At 34.8% G+C, this 12621-nt stretch overlaps 1 protein-coding gene across 2 annotated transcripts in view; it reads left to right on the top strand.

The window, feature by feature from the left end:
- LOC143257082 (SWI/SNF-related matrix-associated actin-dependent regulator of chromatin subfamily A member 2-like) overlaps positions 1 to 12621 on the top strand; it is a 74339-nt gene that overhangs the window by 53972 nt on the left and 7746 nt on the right. The window contains exons 20-27 of one of the 2 annotated variants that reach the window (XR_013031676.1): positions 426 to 656; positions 1570 to 1647; positions 2012 to 2119; positions 3050 to 3160; positions 4068 to 4285; positions 6163 to 6268; positions 6860 to 7093; positions 8571 to 8757. Coding sequence is in view for 1 of the 2 variants with exons in the window: in XM_076515274.1 (XP_076371389.1) it covers positions 426 to 656; positions 1570 to 1647; positions 2012 to 2119; positions 3050 to 3160; positions 4068 to 4285; positions 6163 to 6268; positions 6860 to 7093; positions 8571 to 8696 (1212 nt within the window). In the remaining variant the exon portion in view is untranslated. The remainder of the gene's footprint in view (positions 1 to 425; positions 657 to 1569; positions 1648 to 2011; positions 2120 to 3049; positions 3161 to 4067; positions 4286 to 6162; positions 6269 to 6859; positions 7094 to 8570; positions 8758 to 12621) is intronic. The other variant, XM_076515274.1, reaches the window with a different exon arrangement.

Raw genomic sequence — 12621 nt, 5'->3', positions numbered from 1 at the left:
AAATAAATTAAAAATAACTTAGTCCTGGAAAGTATTTGCACTTTTTTATTTCTAAAACATAAATGTAGTTTCATCCCTTAATTTCTCATTTTCTTCTGAAAAAAGTCCTTACAATTTGGGGCCCAACATGGCCAGGTGGTTAAGTATCTTGACCTGCAATTTGAAGGTTTTGGGTTTGAATCCTGCCACACCTAATATGCTCACTCTTTCAGCTTTGATGACATTATAATGTTACAGTCAGCCATACTATTTGTTGGTGGATGGTGATGACTAGCTGCCATCCCTCTAGTCTTACACTGCTAAGTTAGTGATAGTTAGTGCAGATAGCTCTCGTGTAGCTTTGTGCGAAATTCAAAACAAAGAAACCCCACAATTTGGTTAGTTATTATATTTAATTGAGATATAATAAACATTTTCAATGGTAGGATTTACAAGCTCAAGATAGAGCCCATCGAATTGGACAGCAAAACGAAGTGCGGGTGCTGAGGCTAGTTACTGTAAACTCAGTAGAGGAGAGGATCTTGGCTGCTGCCAAATACAAACTAAACCTAGATGAAAAAGTCATTCAGGCTGGAATGTTTGACCAGAAGAGCACTGGAAATGAGAGACGACGGTTCTTGAAAGCCATCCTTTCTCAAGACGAAGGAGATGAAGAGGTTTGCATCACGTAGTAAAGTTTCTGATGTTTGATTTTTTGTAATTTTAATATTTCTGTTGATTTTTATGAATTTTACAATTTGTTTGAACATGGATCTTGTCAAAGAAATGAAGTGAATTATTTGGACAACATGACAAACAAACAGTGGTTGAAGGTTTATATAAAGTTGATTTTTTTACCATTTGTTGATTCTTTTTGAGCCTAGTATCATTGAAATGTGGTCTTTACTGCCTGATGAAGGGTGTCTGCATTAAAATAAAACTAAAAAAGTTTAGGTTTAGATTTATTCTATATCTTTTATTCCTTAGTCTTGAGCAATGCATTTTTGTAAATGAATGAAAACATAAGATTTAGATGCTTTACTCCATAATGTTATTCATTCATAGAAAAATAAACATAAAACATTGAGCAGATTTTAATTTTATAAAAACTTTCTGAACTTTCTATACATTATAAAGATATTAATTGTAGCTATAGTGATTTTTTTTTATATTCATTCTGCAAGTTTTCTTGCATATGAATCTCGCCCGGAGAATGTAGCATGCAACTCAGTTTTTGGGTCAGAGGTTTAAATTTTATCACTGAATATATCTGTTTTCTCAGCTATGGATTTCACTATTCTTTAGTAAAAGAATATGGTCTAAAAAAATTGGTGGTGGGTAATGTTCACTACCTGCATTCCCTCTAGTCTATCAATTCAAAATTAGGTATGACTAGTGTAGATAGTTCTCGTGTAGCTTTGTTCAAAATGCATTAGAGAATATACATTTGAACTCTAACATTTTTCTTATTGAAAAACCCTTACATTTGTGTCCAATTTTGTTATAAATACATACTGGTGTGTTGTTTAATAAAAATGCTTTAGTTATTATAATGACCACATGAAAACAATTGTCTTATTTGTCACAAAGGAAGAAGATGAGGTCCCAGATGATGAAACTATAAATCAAATGATTGCTCGCAATGAAGAGGAATTTGAACTATTTCAGGTAAATATTTGTTCTGTTATTTAAGTGTGAAACTTGACATCCTGTATTATATGCCTACCCATTTTTTCTTTATTTTTTGTCATGTAGACTGTGAAACTTGTGATATCCTGTATTATATAGCTATCAATTTTTTCTTTATTTTCTGTCATGTAGACTGTGTGAAACTTGTGATATCCTGTATTATATGGCTATCAATTTTTTCTTTATTTTTTGTCATGCAGACTGTGAAACTTGCAATATCCTGCATTATATAGCTATCAATTTTTTCTTTATTTTCTGTCATGTAGACTGTGAAATGTTTGATATCCTGTATTATATATCTATCACTTTTTTTATCTGTATTTTCTGAAACATTTAACTTTAGAAAATGGACCTGGATAGAAGAAGAGAAGAAGCACGTAATCCAAAACGGAAACCTCGTCTTCTGGAAGAAGATGAACTTCCAGCTTGGTTAGTGAAGGATGATGCTGAGGTATCATTTAGTTTTACCTCAATGTTTAATATTACATCTTTGTGTAGGTAATTGTAAAACCTGAGCATCCATTGGGTTTTTAATTATTGGACTGAACTTGTGATTTTTTCTTCCCAGATATCAGTGATTAATCTGAAATTTACAAAAATGTATGTAAAATGTGACAATAATGCAGTTGTAAGCATGAGTCTGTGGCCAGCATAATAAAAACGAGGTTCAAAAGGTTGTTTTGGGGCTACACAAGTCCACGGATAAGAAGAGAGGAAGTGCATACACTTAAGTATGTTTTATGCACTTAGAATATTAATAGTTATCAACTTAATGTATTTTTTAATTTTTATTACCTGAACTTGACCTGATTTTGCTGATATTTTTTTTCACAGTCTCATTTGTTTGGCTACACGAACCTCTGTTTCACATGAGATGCATTTCAATAATAGCAGTGTAACACTGGCAATGCTGTTTATTAAAGAGCACACAGTACACGTCTTCCTGCTGCATCTGTTAACACAAACAAATGTCATGTTTTGATGAAGCTTTGGTGTGGAAAGAGTGTAAATACTTTGCTACACACTAGAAATTTACGTGTATAAATGTACTCAGAGACATTCAGATTTTAATTTTTTTTTTTATAATGCAAAATTTCAAATTAAACAATACTTTGAGAAAGAAGAAAAACAGAAAAGGGCTGATTAAAATGTGTTAGTATCTTACTTGTTTTTTTATATGGTATATCTGGTGTGCCAGTTGCCATTTGTCTTTTCTCTCTCCAGGTAGTGTTTAGACCTGTGAAAGTTATCTTTAGGTTTTGAATGGTTTAATTTTGGCATTACTGAGAGTTTTGTTTAGCTTAAAATATGCAGTTTGTGTTGTTATTTTGGAAAGTATATAATTTTATTGACCCTAATTGATGACACCTGATTTTGTTAGGTGGAGAGACTGACCAATGAGGAAGAGGAAGACAAGCTGTTTGGACGTGGATCTCGTCAAAGAAAAGAAGTAGATTATTCAGATAACTTGACAGAGAAACAATGGCTAAAGGTACAATATAATTCTACAGAGTCACATTGAAATATAATTAAAACCAAACAGAATTTTTCAAGTATTATAGGTGTGAAAGAACATGTTGAAGTTCTCTCAGTAAGAATGGTATTTGAGAATGGTTCTCTTTTTGCAAGTACATACCAGTTACTGGCAGCTTATCTAAATTTTACCATAGTCCTTCATTTACATTTTCAGATATTTGATAAATTATAATCCAAAAATTCAGATATGTTTCCTACAGGGGGCTAAATATTAAATATAAATTCTATAATTGAAAACAAATGGGGGAATGAATCATTTATAGCTTTCTGTATGCTAATTATATTAAATACTCAATAAAAGTCTTCTGTCACTGGTACCTAGGTCTATAGGAACCTGGCAGTATTAATTCAACCAGAATTTGCATTCTATGAAGAGTGTTAGCTTATCACTTACTATTCTTATGCTTTTTGATGTATGACATCTTAGTTTGCATAACAAAATCAAGGGAAGTATTTAAAAAAATTTATTAAGCATTAATATGACCTTGTGTTTTTATAATTTGCTCTGACGATAAGTCTAAGGGCACATGGTTTTAAAATCTGGGTTTTGATGTGGGGGGGGAGCAAGACAACACAATATCCCATTGTGTTGCTTTTGCTTAATGACAGAACAAACAATTGACCAAATTTCTTGTGGGTGATTGTGTGATCTGTCATTTTCATAGATTCGTTTTAAGACTGCTATTAGGGAAGCACAGTTCTTTGCATGATGTATCTATGGTGCTTTATTAAATTGACATTTCTTCAGTTGTGTGGTTTCAGTTTCATTTTCTTTTGTTTACATGTTGCTGAGTTCATTAGCATGATTTTTTCTTTTTTTGTCTGTAGTTTTATTAATCATTTTTGAAACAATTATATGTTAGGCTATTGAAGAAGGTAACCTTGAAGAGATGGAAACAAGACGCAGGGTAAGGAAACAGCAGCAAGCTCCAAAAAAACGTAAAAGAGATCTGGATTTTGATGACACAAAACCTAAGAAGAAACGTGGCAGGCCACCTTTGGAGAAAATGTCTCCAAACCCTCCAAAATTAACAAAACAAATGAAAAAACTGATAGATATTGTTATAAAATATAAAGACAGGTATGAAGAAGAGCCCATTGATTATGCAATTATTAGGGTTGTAAGCATAGTAATCCAAGTACAGTACATAATTATTTGGTGTTGTCATAAAAGTAAAGGACAAGTTAAAAACAAATCCATCAATTATGCAGTTACTAGGTCTGTATGCATAAAAGTTTAAATACTGTATGTAATTATTTTATTTGAAACCCAAAATGCAGCTGTTAAAACTAGATGTACTTCCACAGTGTACCTGAAATTGTTCTGTTTCAAAGAGCAAATGAAATGAAAATGAAAAGTAACAAATATTTTTATTTGTTTGAGGTTTGATCTAAAGATTATAGTTTTAACAACTTTAAGTATTAAATTGTCTTTAAGACTGGTTTGGAGTCACTAGGACATTAGACAAAAGGATAAGGCTTATTTTATGGGAAAACTATTTTTGTACTATATCATTATGTCTAGTTTTTCTTCAAAATATTAAAGAAAACAAATTTAGTAAATTGAGAAATTAAAAGGACTGACATGTTTTTGGAACAATTAAAGAACGTTAAACATTATAGCAGCAAACTTTCTTTTTGTGGTTTATTCTTGAAGTTTCACAGAATTTATTCATGAATTAGCTTATTTCCTACTTTAACATTTCTGCCAGATAAAATGCTGTGACATTTGCAAGCCACTTTTAGCAATCACATTAACTGCACTACACTAACTTAAAGAATCAACTTACTTGTGCAAGGTTATTCAGTATATTTGATAGCCAGCACAGATCCAAATACTTCATGAAGTCATAATGTATGATTTACTCTACCACCTATAGACAACTGTATCTTGTTGATGCTCTGCTGTACTTCACATTTATAACTTACACCAAATTGTAGTACAAAATTTGTCAAATTTCGTATTATTTCTCAGGTGTCACAGACTTACCTGATCTTAATGTTATCATTACATGCAGCACCATCTGGCTAACAAACAATTTTCTACATTAAAAAAATATAGTTTACAACAGTAGGATAATATTATTTATTCCTTAAAAATTTATAAAAAATTAACAGGAGCATTTATCTCAGTATAAAGACTGTACAAAGCTGTAGAATACTGGAGTTTCATTTCTGGTTCATCTCCTTTATTCAGCTGTAGGCTTTCAGTGTTACTATACTCTTATTTTTTTATATTTATTTACACACAGCAGAAGCTTGGGTTTCAATATTTGCAGTATGCATAGTACATATAGTTTACTCTGTAGTTTTGTGCTTGATAGCAGAAAACAAGTGCACATTTGAGAATAACATGGAATGGGGATCTTACTAAATTGAAATATATCTGAATGAAATTTTTGTGTCTCACAAGAAAGCACATATTTGCCGATAAACTGTGTGGGGCTTTGCCAAGAAAATTAAAAATTGTTTGGTAATTTAAAAAAAAAAATAAAACTGCATGGACACGTTATGTAGAAAGAGTGCTGTAATTTATCAATTACCAAGAAAACCATGTAATGAAAAGTATCAAATTATTTTAATTAAAACCTTTTCTTCATTTGGCTTAAACTTGTTTTTTTTCTCTGGCAGGTACAGGTGAATGAATTTGTAGAAATAGCTGTAAGCATTATTCACGGATTTTGTGCCTTTTTACTTCTTACATATTCCTTCATAATGTTCTTTTAATGTAAAGTATCTCTTCTCTGCAGCAAATTCATCAGATCATATAGACACTGATGTCTATATAAACACACACAATAATTAATCAGTGTGTCATATTTTGCTTGCTATTTTGATCCCATTACTCTTTTAAAGTATTCATTAATTATTGAAAAATTAAATCAGATGTTAGGAAGAGTTTTTGTTTTCAGTTACCAATAACCGTTAATTATATTAAAATCCTTTGTGTACCAACAGTGATGATCGTGTGTTAAGTGAAGCATTTATGTTGCTTCCACCAAGAAGAGAGTTTCCAGACTATTATTCTGTTATCAAGAAACCTGTTGATCTTCGCAAGATTAGGGTATGTCTTCTAACTATAGTAGTAATGGTAAACACATTCACACATAGTGGTATTCAGTTAAAAAACTTGTATAATATAAAAGTTGAAAACAGTGTTACAACAAGCCTTTATAAAAATGTTTGAGGTTTTTAGGTTGATATTAAACATTAAGAATGGAAAAAAATTAATTCATTAATGTTCTGTAATTTAAAATAAACAAAACTAAATACACCAATTGTTAACAAGCTGCCTTCCTTCTAGTTCTTGCTTCAAAATTCAGGATGATGAGCACAAATATCCCTTGAGTAGCCTTATGTGAAATTCAACAAACAAGAACATCTTTTAAAATGTTTTCTATTAAAGCATGTATGATTATTGTGATACTTCTATAAAATGTACATTGTTTAGCTCAATATTTCATTTAAACATACAAGTGTCTTGCACTGACACCATTATAGCAGTTTTTTGTTGTTTACCACTCAGTGTTTTTTAATAGAATAGTAGAAGGTACGGATGTGTGTGATCTTAGATTAAGTAGTTGATTTAGTTTTATTTAAAATGGATGATGCTTTACAGAGCATTCTCTATATACTTTTCTGGTGCTTTAATTAGCAAAGAATTAGAGAACACCGTTATCGTAATCTGGATGACTTGGAAAATGACTTCATGGTTATGTGCAAGAATGCCCAGACGTATAACGTAGAAGGTTCTATGATCTATGAGGATTCTATTGTCCTTCAGTCAGTCTTCACCAGTGCAAGAGAAAGGCTTGAAAATGATGGAGACTTGGCATTGGCTGGCATGGAAGAGGAAAGTGAACCTGAAAATGTTGATGATATAAATAATGTAAGTTTTCTTTCAGTAAGTGGTGTACTTAGAAACGATTTGTCACACTTGCCAACTTCTAAAAGTTAACATTACATAACTATACTGCCTGAATTTATTTTTCAGTTAGTGTTGACTTGAAAACTTAAACATGCACATCAGTGTTTAAAAAATGAAAATTAATTAGTGTATTGGGGAAATAATCTTTGGGAGATTTTGAATTACCTTTAATATTTGACTAGCTGTGAACTCTAATTTTCAGCCTTAATGGCAAAACATAATGATTTGCACTTGGGTTTGGTTAAAGTAGTTTAACATACAAAGACTTTTGCAATAACTTTTACTGGCTTATATTTTAGTTTCGAAAGCATTATTCTAAGTAGCTTTAAAAAGATTTGTGAGTGAGTTTTGTTCAGTGAGATATGTTCCATGCTAAATGATTGTAATTCAATTGAACCTTTATATTTTATTACCTTTCACTGATTTTTTTACCCCAATTCCATTATAACTCATTATTTACTGCCTGACAAAGGGTGTCTGCTCAAAATGTCACAAACTGGAGAAAGTTTTAATTTAGACATGTAAAAATATTCTTTATTATCTTTTACCTAAAGCTTTAAAAAGAACAGAGTGCACATTCTAATCCACAGTTATGCAGTAATGTTTTGTATTGTTAAAATGAACTAATGGAAATCAAAATAGTATTAAAATTTCTGAACAGTGAAGTATAGTGCTGTTATTTATAACATGTCAAGTTGTCTGCTGGCTCTCATTCTAGCCAGACACAGAGTTGCAACTTAAAAGAAAAATGGGAGCCAAATGCTACTTGTTTTAACCCCTTGCTCCACTATATAGTAGTGTGTTATCTGTTAATCAGTCAGTAAACACTAAAATAATGTCGCATAAGGGACACTTAATGTTGCAATTTGTATTGTTACAGCATCAGTGAAATGTGTATCCATAAATTATAAGAAGAATTGTGCACTTGGTAGGCTGAAACACAGCATGATGTACAGATTTCAAAAGCAAGAAATAAAACATTTGTTACTCTTAGTTTTTGTTTTATTTACTCTTGAAATAGAATACTTTCAGGGACCTAGCATAAGTACATCTAGTGTGAAATTATTATTCCAGAGATTCAACAGGTAAAACTTTTGAGAGACATACTAAAGAACTCTCAAATACATGTTAGCTCCCAGTAAACCAATTTTAAGGTAATGAAGTAATGGGATGTAGTTAAATTAAGTTCTTATAAATGAGTCTACTGTTTCAACCAAACCTTCAACACATCAATGATTTAACTAGCCCTTACATTTTGAGTTTTATTTGTGAAAAAATACAATACAAACTTTCTTGTAGCATTTTAAGGTGTGTACTTTTTTTTTAATTGCAAATGACATGAAATGTATCTGAGGTATAGTTACTTGGGTTACTTGGTTGCTTGATTTTGAAAACAAATAAATGAAGTTTTAACAGTTTATATGGTAATATTGTTCAGGGTGGTCCTGATGATGACCAGCAAGATGATTGTGACGACGATGAAGAAGAAGAAGAAAGTCAAAGTATGAAAGTGAAAATTCGGCTGAGCAAAGGTGCTGAAGGTTCTTCCAAAAAACTAATGAATGTAGGTAGAAGTTTGGATATTACAGACCACTGACAACATTTCATGTAAAATGAAGGAAAGTGTAAGTGGCTAGTAGTAAAATGCTCTAACCTTTATCTTTTAGAAATGTGATATATATACACCAGCAAGAATACCCAACAAAACTTAAGATTAGAAACTATTACTGTAAGTGAGTATCTCTTCCTTCTTGCACTGTTTTGAGTCTTAAAACATGCACTATTTATCTGATACAGAGGTACCTGTGCCATTAAGCCTCACTTTCTTGTGGTATTAACTTCATATATTTCTCTATTGGTGACCTCCTAACTCTGTCCTCCCCAGTGAGACAGCAGTAAGTTTATGGACTTACAGTGCTAAAATCTGGAATTCATTCCTCAACAGTGAGCCAAGCAGATAGCTCTTTATAGCTTTATTTTGAAACAAAACAAACCTCTTAACTCAGCCACTTCAAGACCGTGAGATTATTTGTCGAGTTGAGTACTAGGTAATGATTCCAGGGTTTGTTACAAGTGCTGACCCCTTATGTGAGAAGGTAGAAGAATTCCTTCACTGATGTTAATAGTTGTCTTCTAGCTGTATACTTTCTTTTTTATTTTCATGACCACACTGATTTCTAGCAGTCTCATTCCTTCTGAATGTCAAAGAACTTTGACGATATCTTTAGCATTAATCAAAATTTTCTGTGACAGTACCTTTCTTTTGGTATCTCTTACTCACCAAAATGGTGCTCCATTAATGGAGCTGAAAGGTTAACTTATAAACAACTCCAACTGGCTCTCCAAAGTCAGTAAGGAAGCTTTGATCTGGAGACATATTGGTTGAAACATCCACATCCCAACACAGTGAATTCCTCTTGAATTCAATGGCTATTGGGGATGTACCTGTTGAGGTTACCCCTCATGCTACCTTGAATTCATCATGAGGAGTTATTGTTGAGAGGGATTTGAAGAACATCCCCGAGTCGGAGATTCTTGCTGGTTTCTCCATTCAAGGAGTTTCTGCAGTGAGGCGCATCTTCACTCGCAAAGATGGAGTTACACTGCCGACAGATATCCTCATTTTGACATTTACATCACCATGTGCACCTGCCACCATCAAGGCAAGCTATCTAATTTGCAGGGTATGGCTGTACATTCCAAACCCTCTTCTATGTTTCCAATGTCAGAGGTTTGGCCACTCAAAGACATCCTGTCATGGTTCCCTGACGTGCTCGTTGTGGTGGCGAGGACCACGATGCCTATGAGTGTCACACGGTTGTGTCAACTGCAATGGTTCCCACCCTTCGTACTTTCGTTCTTGCCCAAAGTGGTTGGAGGAAAAAGAGGTGCAGCGTTTGAAAACGACTCATAACATTACTTATCCTGAGACTTGAAAATTGCTGTCCACCACTTCATCTCGGACATATGCTGCTGCACTTTGTTACACAACTACAGTGGGAGTGCAGACAGGTCTCTCTGTGCCTCCAAGAGAATTGTTCCCAAAACAAATGAAAAGCCTTTTGACCTCCATGGCTAAAAAGGTTGATGAATCAACTTCTACACCCACCTTTGTTCCTCCCATACATTCCAAGAAACCCCAAGATCCACATCCTTTGGTTTCAAACACAGGCATTTCTTCAGATACATTTTTTTCTCCCACCCCAAGATGGAAAACATTCATTCATTCACATCCTCAGTAACTGGAATCCCCTTTCAACAACAAAGACCTGCCCAATCGACCCAGAGCAGGATCCATGGAGGTCGATAGACCTCCCTCGAATAAAGACAGTAAAGAAAAAGACGTGGTCGTAAATAGAAGGGTTCTCCAGCCAATTTGCTGACACATCATTAAAAATGGCCACCTTGATACAATGGAACTGTCGAGGTTTACGATCTAATCTGGATGACATCAAAACACTGATTGCTTCCTATCATCCTGTATGTCTTTCCCTACAGGAAACATTTCTGAATCTTGCCGATACAGTTACCTTTTGGCAATTTTCTCTGTACAGAAATGACAGGCTGTGTGATGGACGAGTACATGGAGGGGTGGTACTATTGGTTGATCAGCATGTGCCCACCCTGTCTTTGTCACTCAACACACCCTTAGAGGCTGTAGCCATCTGTGTTTCCTTGGGTCATACCATCACTGTTTGTTCTCTCTCTACCTGTCACCTGGAGAGATATTTGATCAGTCATACCTTGATGCTCTCATTGAACAGTTGCCATCTCTCTTTCTAATTCTGGGGGACTTTAATGGACATCATCCCCTCTGGGGAATTGCTGTTATGGATAGGAAGGGTCGCTCTGTAGAGCATATGCTCTCTGATCACAACCTTTCTCTTTTCAATACTGGTTCTTCCACTTATTTTCATGCACCTAGTCAGTCCTTTACTGCTGTTGATCTCCCAGTTTGCTTCCCTTCATTATTCTTTGATTTTTCGCGGAAGGTTGACAATAATCCACGAGACAGAAACAATTTTCCTATACTTTTTTAGAGAGACTGGCTGTGATCGATGCCACCCAACCTGTGTGCCCCTGTGGAAGCTGGATCAAGCAGACTGGTCCACTTTCACTGCTCTTGCAGAACTTGATCCTGCCATCTTCTGTCAGCCATCACTAGATGACTGTGTGGCAGTAATAACTGACTGTATCATACAAGCAGCTGCTCAATGTTTTCCTAAAACCTCGATACGTTTTCCACTATATCCTCGTCCATGGTGGAATCCTGCCTGCCACATGGCACGGAAGCCTCAAAAATGGACCTTGAATACTTTCCATAGATATCCCACACTTTCAAACTGCATAGCTTTCTAATGGGCCCATGCACATGCTAGGTGGGTAAGATGTCAAACCCAGAAGAAATCTTTGATTAAGTTCACAACTGGCATATCTTCTACCACCAGTTCCAAAGCCATATTGGACAGTGTTCGAAAGGTCAGTGGGCATTACACTTCTGTCCCTCTCTCGATCTTAATCTCTGATGTCCAAGAAGTAGCTGATATCCGGAGCATCGCTGATATTCTAGGTGAAAGCTTTTGCTGGGTATCTAGCACTTCTGCTTGTTCCTCCACCTTCATGGCCATCAAGACTCGGGCAGAGCGTTCGGGCACTGATTGTCTCTAGGACTATAATTGTTCCTTTACACTGGTGGAACTGAAACTGGCCCTTCATTGGTCTGGCAGTACATCTGTTGGACCTGATGATGTACACCATGACATGCTGTGCCATCTATCTCCTGGTTCTCTTGATATTCTTCTAATTGTTTTTAACTGGATCTGGCAGGAGAATGTTTTTCGTAATGCTTGGCACCAGGCTATTATCTTATCTTTCTCTAAGCCTGGGAAAGATCCTAAGATTCCTTCAAATTACTGTCCAATTGCTTTGATAAGCTGTCTCTGCAAGACCTTTGAGAGGATGGTTTATGCTTGTCTTGTTTAGTTCCTCAAATCAAACAACCTCCTCTCGACCACCCAGTGTGGGTTCCATCGACAGCACTCCATCATGGACCACCTAATTCAACATGAAACATCAATCAGAGAAGCCTTTCTCAAATAACATCTTTTTATTAAAAATTTTTTAATGGACAGGAGATTCCAAGTTCGTGTGGGTTCGACACTTTCCCTACTTTTCTACAGTAATTTCGAGTCCCTCAGGGCTGTGTTTTAAGTGTCGCACTTTTCAGTATAAAGATTAATGCCATCACTGAACAACTCCTTCTTACTGTTACAAACAAGCTGTTTATCGACAACTTTCACATCTCATGTCAGTCGTCAAACATGAGATGTATTGAGTGGCAACTCCAAACTGCCCTCGATCGTGTACTGAAGTGAACCATGGCAAACGGCTTTAATTTCTCTCTCTCTAAAACTGTTTGCATGCACTTTTGCCCCCAATGGGGTGTTTACCCTGATCCTGAACTCTATCGGTGAAGTTTTGCTGCCTAT

The sequence above is a fragment of the Tachypleus tridentatus genome, chromosome 7 (assembly GCF_004210375.1).
Source record: "Tachypleus tridentatus isolate NWPU-2018 chromosome 7, ASM421037v1, whole genome shotgun sequence".
Classification (NCBI taxonomy): domain Eukaryota; kingdom Metazoa; phylum Arthropoda; class Merostomata; order Xiphosura; family Limulidae; genus Tachypleus; species Tachypleus tridentatus.
Note: the sequence above shows the minus strand (reverse complement) of the source record. Positions and strands in the feature narration are given on the sequence as shown.